The 11,029-nt window shown below is 57.5% G+C and overlaps 1 protein-coding gene across 1 annotated transcript in view; it reads right to left on the reverse strand.

Annotated features, from left to right (window-relative positions):
- TGM2 (transglutaminase 2) overlaps positions 1-10,593 on the reverse strand; it is a 34,083-nt gene extending 23,490 nt beyond the window's left edge. The window contains exons 1-3 of the mRNA XM_046680000.1: positions 10,462-10,593; positions 6,324-6,503; positions 1,521-1,763 (exon numbers count right to left, since the gene is read on the reverse strand). Coding sequence (XP_046535956.1) covers positions 1,521-1,763; positions 6,324-6,503; positions 10,462-10,471 — 433 coding nt within the window. The 5' untranslated portion in view covers positions 10,472-10,593. The remainder of the gene's footprint in view (positions 1-1,520; positions 1,764-6,323; positions 6,504-10,461) is intronic.
- Between the last annotated feature and the right edge of the window lie 436 nt (positions 10,594-11,029).

An 11,029-nucleotide genomic window follows, 5' to 3' on the forward strand; every position in this document is an offset into this window, starting at 1 on the left:
CAGTGCTGCCCACTAGCTGGTAGCTCTGTGAAAACCAAAAGGACCTTCCAGTGGGGTCCAGCGAGGCCACTTCTGTCCCGAGAAACGATTCCATGTGGCCACAGGGCACGTGATCAAGGGTGTTCATTGCGACACCCATCCTGTGATGAGCCCCTGGGACGACCTCAGGTCCGTGGGCGGGGGGGAGGGGGGGGCGGGGGGAGGGGGCAGATAAACGGATCATTCACATGGGCAAGATATGGGGCACTCCCAGCTCTTCAAAAGAACGAGCAGATGTATGCAGACCGGGGTGGAAAGATCCGCAAGACTCAGCGTAGAGGGAAAAAGAAAACCAAGTCGTAGGCTGATGTATTATACTATGGGGTCCTTTTGTGTTCAAGAGACAGAGAGACCCATTAATACAGCGATGTCTCCAGCACATACCCTCAAATCTAAGGGGTCGAGCCCCCAAGACGGCTGATAATGGCATTCCCCAAGGAGGGCAGTCAAGGGGAGCTGTTTCTCTGTAGCGCCTGAAGCTTTTATAAAGAGGATGTTCTCATGTCTTACTGTTATAATTAGAAATAAAAACCAAAGTATGCAAAACAGAAAATAAAAAATCTTTCTGCTCAAATTTGTTATAAAATGCCCCAAAATGGAAAAGAAAAAATAAAGCAGTGGTCCAGTAAGAAGCTGGTCATCTGACGCTGGAGAGGCCAGAATTTCTGCCCCGGGCCCAGGCTCTGAGGAGGGACAGCCCAGTCGCTGGCTGGGGCCCACCCATGAGGCCTCTCTCTCTGCCTTGCTGTGTAGGAGCAGGAAGGAAACAGTCAGATGGGGAAACTGAGGCCCCTGCCTCCTCCCTCCTGCTCTAGACAGCCTCAGCTCCTTCTCTGACTCCGGTTTTGTCCAGGTTGTCCACTTACTTACTGAAGGAGCTGCTAAAAGACACTCAAGCTCTCTGAGCCTCAGTTTCCTGTCTGTGAATAAGGATGCTGACATCTCCCCTTGGGATTGTTGAGAGGAATAAAAGAGAGCGTGTAAGGAGGCACTTAAGTCACCAAACTGCACCTGCCTACCTCTCCTGGCTGCCCCCGCCTTCACCTCCCTCAGTTTCCCCTTCCCAAGTCAGTCTGGTGAGATTTAAACAGAGCCCCACGAAACAGAGCCGGGTACGGAGCCGCGGCCCTGGGCATCCACTTGGCATCCTGTTCCTGAACAGGGCTTCTGAACCTGGGCCACCGCTGTGCCCAGCCACAGTGCCACGGGAACACAGGGCCTCAGACATGGGCGGGAGCCCTTGGCAGCTGTGTGCACTTGGGCAGGTCGTTTTGCTCTGGTGAGCCTGTCTCCTCAGCTGTAAATGAGAATAATAAGAACGCTCACACCACAAGGGTTTTGGGAGGCTGGAGCACGGAGTGGGCCTCACTCAATCCGCTTTGACGTCTCTTCTGCCCCCTTCCCCACCCTCAGTGGCCCCCATGATGTGTCTATAGCCCTGCCCATCTCCCTGCTCTGCCCATGGACAGAGTGTGGCTCACCTGGGCACCAGGGGTTGAAGAGCAGGGTGAAATGGCCCAGCACGAAGCTGGAGCCCTCATAGCCAGTGGAGGCCTCCAGGCTGAGGCGGTACAGGCCGATGGGGGCGTTGGCTGGGGTGCTGAGCTGCAGCGAGAGGGCGCTGTCCTGCTGGTCCACCACCAAGGCCGTCCAGGCACCCTCGTCCACAGCGTCGGACAGCGGGAAGCGGGCCTTGGTCCCTGCCTCCTCACTGGGGGCTGGGCCTGCGGGGGGAGAAAGCAGGGCCATGAGCCACGGGTGGTGACGGGCGTGGGAGGGCGGAGCACACGCCTAGGGTCCCATGGACCTAGGTTCAAGGCCCAGTTCTGCCACAAACCATTGAGGGAACTCTAGCAAGAGGTGTCATCTCCCTGAGCCTTGGTTTCCTCATCTGTAAAGCGGGGTCTGACCCCAGCCCTGCAGGGTAGTTTTGGGGAATGCACGAAAAGCTGCGGGCACACATCAGGTCCTCAACCTCCTGGGAGATTCCTCCTGGGAGAGGGGACAGTGCAGCCTGGGGCAGGGTCTCCGTTACACTGCTCTGGGCTGGCATGACTTTGGACAAGACCATCCCTTTCTCTGGACTCAGTTTGCCCATCTGTAGCATGGATAGGAATTAGGCAAGATGCTGCCCAAGGGAATGTCTTTTACCTACTAGATCCTTTACCTGCTAGCGTCCTGCTTTCCCTTTCAGGAAAAGAAGGCTTGACTCTGAGTAGGATGTGACCTTGGTCCTCTGATGTCCCTTCAGGGGCCTGTCTGAGAGCAGAGGGTGCTGGCCGATACAGTTCTACGTGTTTGTCTCCCCAGGGCCCCCTCCACATCTCGGCCTCTGTGTCTCCACGCGCAGCTCCGAAGAGCTGGTCATAACCATCCATCACCTCCCAATGTGGTGAAGTGCCTGTCACTTCCCGCTTCCCCTGAGACCCCTGGTACAGGAGGGAGAACTGAGGCTCAGAGAGGAGGGGTCTCCAGGCTCGGCGAGGCAGATGGCCCGCCTTGACTGACTGCTTTTGCAGGGGGAGGGGAGGGGAGGGGAGGGCCCGGCCCAGGCAGGCAGGGCTGAGTCACAGGGAGGACCGGGGGGCTGGCCACCCTTTCTGGACTTGGGTGTCGGAGAGAAGAAACAGAACCTTCCTTGCCTGCTTGGGCAGCTGCCCAGGAGGGTTTATTTTTATTCTTCCATCTCCCTCCCTGCAGCTCTGCCCACCTCCTGCTGACAGTGTGGGGGCCTGCTCACCAAGGGGCTCCCTCCCAGCACCCAGCCCCTTGCTTCCCCTGGCCGGCCCCACCCACACCCAGGCCCAAATATAACCATGAACTAACAGGCATGACACAGGCCTCCGGGCCCTGTCTGGGTGCCAGGAGCCAGCTGTAAGCCTTTAAACAACCCCTGTCTTCCACACTTGGCATCTGGGGGAGGGGTCGGGCAGTGCGGGGGCCCGAGAGCCAGCCTGGGTCTGCGTCCCCTGCTCAGACCCCAAGCACTGTGTGACCTGGGCTAAGTCACCAGGCCTCTCTGATCTGCAATTTTCTCATCAAAGAAAAAAATAGGCTTAGACCATATGCCTGAGAAGGTCTGATTCAAGGTCTCAAACTGGCTCTGTGACCTTAGACAGGTTATTTAGCTTCTCTGTGCCTCAGTTTCCTCATCTGTAAAACGGGGCCAATTGCAGTACCTTCTCATGAGGTCATTGTGAGGCTTAAAGAAGATGGGGCGCATCAAGCACGTTGCAAGGTGCCTGGCACATAATAGATGCTTAGTAAACAGTAAGTATTGTTTATCAGTGTCCCCACCCGCTCCTGAGGCCGTTAGAGGCGTCAGTAAGAGAGTTCGTAGAAAGCACTGAAAACGGTGACCAGCACATAGTAATTATGGAGTCAATGTGAGCCGTCCTGTCATCAAAACGGACCATTACAAGTCAGAATTCTCAGGCCAAATAACAGACTTTGAAGACTGGAATGGAATGTGGAGATTGTCTAGTTCAGTTGAATCACTTCTCAGGTATGGGAACTGAGGTGGAGGGGGTGAAGTTGGGGTGTCCACATGTCCCTGTTCGCCTGGGACAGTCCCAGGCTATAACTGTGGTCCCAGCGTAGTTCTTAATGGCACCCCTTTCATTCTCAGAAATGTCCCTTTTTGGACGATCAATGATCTGGTCACCATGGTAACGGCCTGGGCCAGGTCCCGTAGCTGCTGTCACTGTTGAAATACCACCCTGGGGACAGGACAGGGAACACTGTTTCCCTTTCTCTCTGTCCCAGGGCAACGGTGCAGACACACACGCACACACACGTGCACGCCCCCCCTTTCTTGTGAGGGGCTCTGTCGGGTGGGAGGTAGACGGGCTGCCCCGGCCCCACTGCTGCTGTGGAAGCTTTGAAACTTCCTTGGCTATGGTTCCAGACAGTAATCTTTGAGGGGCCAAAGACACCACAGGGACCCCTCTGGGCCTAAATGACCCTGGAGACCCGAGGGGGCCTGGCCACTACCCCAGACCACGGTGGCAGGGGCCAGGGCAGGATGCATAAGGGGAGCCTGGCAGAGGAAACCCTTCTCTTAGCTTCATAAGGGTCCCTTTCACTCCTTCAGGCTGACTTCACATCCACCCCCTCACCCTCCAAGCCCTGGACCCCCCCTTGGAGGGAGGCAGAGCTTCATCCCCAGAAATAAGACAGTGTTTGTCTACTGTGCTCTATGCCCGTGACCTAGCCGTCGGGTCCCGCACAGTCTGGGTGAAGGACACAGCATCTGGGCACGCGTGGGGTCAGGCCACGCACTCCATTCACTGCGCCACCCCGGCCAGCCCCCTCCTCTCTCCCGACATCAGTTGCCCTGAAGAGGTCGGACAGGCTGACCACAAGCCAGAATGTTCCGACACAAGAGCACGGTCCCCAGGCCAGGCCCGGGGCTGGCTGCTGGCCTTGAGGTGGGGGCCGAGCTTCCTGGTATTGTCCCTCAGGCTTCCTTAGCCCCCGGGAGGGTCTCGGCTGCTCCACCGAGGAAGCCGTGTGCACCCAGAGATACAGTGCCCTCTGTGGCTGCCCGGGGGCAGTGGAAGTGACGAGGGCAGGGCGGGGCTGGTTTGAGATAAGTCGGTGGGAGACTGGAAAACACAGATTAGCTGCTGGGGTGGGAAGGTCAGTTGCCCCACCAACCCTGAACTTGGGGCCCTTAATTACCCAACGACAGGCTGCGTCCACAAATGGAGAAGGAGAGAAAGGAAACACCTAAAGAGCGGGAGGACAAACATGATGGTGGGAAATCGCAGGCTGCCGGAGCGGGTAGGTCACTACCACTCCACGCCACAGAGGATCACGTGAGGCTGGGCCGGCTCTTGCGGGGAAGAGCAAAATGTGTCTGCTGCGGGGTCACAGCAACGAAAAGCCTCAACTCTGGGGTCATGGTTTAAACCTTGCTTTGTCCCTAACTCACTGTGTGACTTGGGCAAGTAACTTGCCCTTTCTGAGCCTCAGTGTTCCCATCCGTCAAGTGGGGGTTCACAATGCTTCCGAGATGGGAGGACTGAGGATGAGCATGCATCCAGTCGGTGCTCCAAAGTGTTGAGATTTTCATCACCCCAAGCCTGACTCTTCTCAGGGCGCCATACGCAGCCCTTACCAGTCATGTACCCCAAGCTTCCACTTTACAGGGGGGAAACTGAGGCTAGAAAGATCAGAGACTTGCTGGAGGCCACTCTGGTCTGTTAGGAAGGGCCCCAAGGGTGCTGGGTACGTGTGTGGGTGTCTCTGGGCAGTGGGTGTCCCAGAAGGGGAGGGTAGGAGAAGAAAGGCATGGAGGGGTGTCTGGGTCAGCCTGCAGGCGCTGTGATAAGCCTTATCAAACGGCCTCCCAGGTAAATGCAGGCCGCAGCCCGCTTGCTACTCTCTGTGCCCCCGGAGATCTCAGACAGAGCTGGCCTTTCCCACCCCTGGGCCACAGTCCCAGTCAGGCGGCTCCTTGCTGGCGACCTCCAGGGCTTGGGTCCCACCAGAAGCCAAACCAACCAGTTTGACATTCAAGGCCACTTTTCCAGGAATGGTGTAGAAAGAAGATTGGGTGCTGGGCATCCGGGGGTGGGTGACTGGGGTCTCAACATCCCTTCACCCATGGAGAGAGACCAGCAACAGTCGCTAACGTCTACAGGGGACTCCTCCATGTCAGGCCCCTCTCATTTAACAACCTCCCAGAGTCCTTTTCACTCCGTGAGTGCTTTCCACATGATGAAGCTCAGACTCAGAAAGGCTAAGCAACATGCACCGGGTCACACAGCAGGTAAGCCACCCAGTCGGCACCAGAATCCGGGTCTGTCTGTCCAGCCCTTGAGCCTGAGATAGCCTCCCGAGGCTTGGAGAAGAAACAAACAGAACACAAAACTGCCCACCCAGAGGGCTGGAGCCAGCTGGGTTCTCTCCACCGCCAGACACGATTTGGGCCTGATCCCAGAGGCCTGGTCACATTGTGTGGATTTGGGGAAGTGGCTGTCGATAAGAGTTGGACAGTTGTTTTGATATGGGAAACAGCAAGCGAGGTCTTGATGGACCCGCTGACCCCCAACCCTGGTGATTGCAGGTTTTCAGGAACCCTGGCGTCCAGGAGCACAGACTTGATTAAAGGCTGCATGACCTGGGGCCTCAGTTTCCTCATCTGTAAAATTTGGTTAGTGACTGCTGGGAATTTCACAGGGAGCAAAGAGGAACGGAGTCGCCTGTCCCGTTGTCCGTCAGGAGACAGTGATACCACAGGACAGGGCAGGTCAGGGTGGACGGGGGGAGGTACTCACCTGTCACAACACTGAAGGTGAGGCTGTCCACACTGGCCTCGTAGTTTCGGCCCTCGAAGTGCAACGTCACCCGGAAGGGCTGGCCGCGCCGCACCACCAGCCTCTCCCGGCACAGGTCGGCCGTGTAGTGGTCACGGCCATTGGCCTCCAGCTCCAGGTCACATCTCCCCAGCATCAGATCTACAGAGAGAACAGGAGGGCATGAGCCGTGGCGGCATTCCTCGGCCAGCCGTGACCCCCGGACACACACCTGCGCTCCCGGGACGTGGCGGCATTCCTCAGCCAGCTGTGACCCCCGGACACACACCTGCGCTCCCGGGACGTGGGGGCCCTCGGCCAGCTGTGACCCCCGGACACACACCTGCGCTCCCGGGACGTGGGGCCCTCAGCCAGCTGTGACCCCCGGACACACACCTGCGCTCCCGGGACGTGGGGCCCTCAGCCAGCTGTGACCCCCGGACACACACCTGCGCTCCCGGGACGTGGGGGCCCTCAGGCCCTTCCAGGGAGCCAGCCCTCTCTAGACAATGGCTGTCAGCCCGTCCCCTCCCAACCCCCCACCCACCCCATCCCCCAGAGGTGGGCTGGGGCCGAATCTCCCTAACTCTTAATCAGAAAGTTGTGCCCACTGTGGCTTGTTGGGAGAAGCCTCTGTCACCTCCCAGCTGTGTGACCTCAGGCAACTCAGCTGTCCCCGGCCTCAGTTTCCCCATCTGCCCACAGCTGGGGACAGCAGGACCCATCTCACAGGGCTGTTGTGAGCCACTTAGCATGGTGCCCGGCGCGTAACAAATTCTTACTAAACACAAGCTATCCAGCCCTGGTGGCCTAAGGTTAATATCCGGCGCTCTCACCACCACAGCCCGGGTTCGTTTCTGGTCAGGGAACCACACCACCCGTCTGTGGGTTGTCACACTGTGGCGGCTGCGTGTTGCTGTGATGCGGAAAGCTCTGCCACCGCTATATCAAATACCAGCAGGGTCACACATGGTGGACAGGTCTCAGCGGAGCTTCCAGACTAAGAAGGAGGACCTGGCACCCACTTCTGAAAAGACTGGCCATGAAAACCCTGAGACCAGCAGCGGAGCGTTATCTGATAGAGCACCAGAAGGTGAGAGGGCGGCCCACAAAGCCCGGGTGGGGCCCCGCTCTGCTGTCCGCGGGGCCCCAGGAGTCGCAGTGAACTCCATGGCACCAACGACAAGAACACGAGATCTTCTATCGCTACTGGAGACATCTTTCGGCAAAAGCAGGGGCGGGATTCGGCATGGGTTAGTGACACAGGCTTTGCCTTTCGGGTTCACTTTTCAATTTACAGGAAATACACAGGACTGAAGAACATCTTAAAGGCGGAATCAGGATGCAATCAGCAAAATTCATGCTCTGGGAAACTATAAGCAAAGGCTCTGGTTTCTCTAACAAATAAGTTACAAGAAAAAAACGAAAAAAAAAAAGTTGGAGGGAGAATGCATAGATTAAGAGGAACTGAAGAGATGTTCCGAGCCATCGTGTTGTGTGGGCCTTATTTGGATCTCGATTTTAAAAAACTATTTAAAAATATTTATTACACATATAAGACAACTGGAAATTTGAACACTGATGGAATAATGGTGATATTAGGGGATTTTTGCTAATTTGTTTATGTCTAAAAAAGAGTCCTTATCCTTTCGAGATATGTATTGAAATATTTACAGATGAAATAACGATGTGATGTCTGGAATTTGCTTCCAAATAATGGGAGGGGGAGACAGGGTGTACAGGAGGCAGGAGTATCTATAGCCTGGAGGTCGTTGGGACCGAGTGATGAGAACATAGGCGTTTATTATTCTGGTCTCTCTATTTTTACGTAGGTTCAAAATTCTCTATAATAAAAGGTTCTAAAAATGACAGGGGTTTGGGAGTCTTCTGGACCTGCTTTTCAGTTCTGCTGTGCTGCTGTGTGATTCTGGACTAGTGTCTCTCCCTCTCTGTGCCTCCTTCTCTGAAGCCTCAGGGCTGCTGTGAGGTCTAGGAGAGGCTATGGGGACACCCTGTCCCTAGGGCCTAGCCCAGGGCAAAAGCTTGATATGTGACAGTTCTACTCATAGCTTCAGAGGGAGCCGAAGACCAGGGAAGGGGTGGGGTGATGGGCGGGTGGGGGTCTGAAGGAAGCACAAACCTCACAAACCTTGGCGAGCTCAAGCTCCAGGTTAGGAAGATGGTAGGGTGTGGGGAGGGGGCAAGACAGACTCAGGGTTGTGGGGCCCTTGGAGAGGATGTGGTCCAACTGAGGCCCGGGGAGGGGGATTTGCCCAAAGTCGCCCAGCAAGTCGACCCTTCCTCTGGGACATGGCCCCAGGTCTCCTGCCTCCCGCCACGGAATACCCCAAAAGTGAGGTGCAAATGCCCACTGACCGCAGAGGCTTCTGCGTGGATCGTCTCCACTCATGGAGCACTGTCGCTGTCTCCGTTTTGTAGAGGAGACACTGTGCGGCCCTGGGATGTGACCCAGGGCTGTAGATACTGGTACCCGCCTGGCAGGCCCTCAGGGTTTGATCTCCACCCCTCCCCCATCCTCCCCCACCCCCTCCCTCCCATGTCCATGTTGTTCTCAGCCTGGGAGGAGAGAGGGGGGAGGTGACCGCTGCAAGCACAGCAGGAGAGACCTCCGCTGGCCACGAGGAAGAACTTCCTGTTGGGGTGAAAAAATATTGCTTTTGGAAACTTCTACTCCAGCATGTTTAAGCAGGACAGAGGCCACCCCTGACCGCTGGGAGACCTTTGAGAGACGGTCAGTGCCTGGTCTGGGGCAGGTGGGGCACTTTCTCAGGCTGTTGTCTGAAGAAGCACTTCCAGAAACCACGCCCGACTCCAAAGGTGCAGGAACTTGGGGTCTAGACTCATGGGATTTCCCTGCACTGAGAAACGGCCGGGGGCCTTCCAGGCCAGCAGGACCCCTGGAGGAAGTGGTCGCCATGACACTGGGGCAGGGGGCTCATCATAACTGGCATCTCCAGGGTCCCCCAGCCCCACTGAACCCCACTCATGGGGACAGGAGTGGGAAACTGCACTGGGGACAAGTGGCCACCAAGGTGACCATCACAGCCAGTCCTGAGCTGGTTTTCGATCCCATGTGTGGGGAGCTGGGTCCCAGAGAGGGACAAAGGTGGCCCGAGATCACACAGCAGGTCAGGCGGGTTCTGGTCCCCCTGCTTGTCCCTGCTCCACTTGTCCCGTGTCCTGCCCCACATCCCTGGCCCCACGTCTCCTTCCTGGGGGTGCAGTGGTGCAGAGGCCATCTCCAGATGGACTCGACCTGGGAGTCGGCAAGGACACTGGGTCCAGCAGCATTAGTGCAGGACCTGCTCCATTGGAGGACTCCCTCCCCTGGGACAGGAGCGCTGCCTCTGTGTGTGTGTCGGTGTGTGTGTGTCTGTGTGTCCGTGTATCTAGGAGGACAGGTAGGCAATTAATTGAGCCCCTTCGCCACTCCTCGCAGCCCTCACAGCTATACCAGGGGCTGGCATTATTGTCCATGTTTTACAGGAAAGGAAACTGAGACTCAGCAGGTGGCCAAGGACTAGGGTTGCAGAAGTCGAGGGCTGGAAAGGACCTGCGAGAACACGCCTGCTCTCAGCCCGCTTCCCCAGAGGATGCTGGAACTTCCTCTCTGGCCCCCGGGGCAACGAGTCAGCCAGGCTTGGCTGGCCCACGACCAGGGACAGCACGCACACCTCCTCCCGGCTGGCAGGGAATAACTAAAGCGGAGTGTTCTGAGGCTGGGCCAGCGCCCTCTGCACAGCCTCGTGCCACCTGGCACACAGCAGGGACCCAGCCCCCGCTAGCTGAGGGCAGGTGACAATGGCCCACTGGCACCGTAATTTACAGCACTCCTTCCATTGCCTCATCTGGTCCAGGGAGGCAAGGGTTAATACTATGCCCTGGGCATGGGGAAACTGAGGCCCCAGGCTGAGCCAGGACCCGGGGCCAGGCCCCTCTCATCCAGCCCAGCCCTCCTGTTGCTCTCGAAATCCGGGACTTGGGGACTGAGCCCCAGTGGGGTCCTGACCCTCCATTGCACCCGTGGGACCACTGAGACCAGGGAGGGATGGCCAGGTGTGGGGCCCTGAGTGGCGGCTGTGCCCATCCTGAGACTTACCCTCGGCCATGGTGGGAGGTGGCAGTGGCTCCTCTGACTGTTGGCAGGACCCTCCAAGTGCAGACCCCCAGCGGCAGGCACTGCGGAGGCCGAGAGCAGTGTGAACTTATAGCCCGCTTTGGGAGGGCGGGGGCGGGGCCGTGCGGGGAGGCGGGGACCTGGTGAGGCCACCACTGCCCAGTCGGGCCCACGCGTTAGCGCTCAGCCAGCCCACTGGGGCGCACCCGGGGGCAGGAGCCCGGGGGAGGGAGGGAGCCGCAGCCGGGCGAGGGCGCCCCCTGGGGGAATGGGCAGAGCGCAGGACTGGGACACACAATTAGAACAGGACACACAGACACACCTGGACACACAGATCAGACCTTGGGGAACAGAGAAACCTGGACACAGAAATACACACACGCAGAGACAGACACACAGGTGCACCAGGACACACAGCACACCTGGATACAAAGACACGGACCCATAGTCAGGTCAGACCCGGGGTCAAGAAGACGCATACACACTCAGATACAGCTACACACAGAGCAGACACAGACACACAATCAGAGACAGGAATGTGGACACACAG

The sequence above is a fragment of the Equus quagga genome, chromosome 12 (genome assembly GCF_021613505.1).
Source record: "Equus quagga isolate Etosha38 chromosome 12, UCLA_HA_Equagga_1.0, whole genome shotgun sequence".
Taxonomy (NCBI): Eukaryota; Metazoa; Chordata; class Mammalia; order Perissodactyla; family Equidae; genus Equus; species Equus quagga.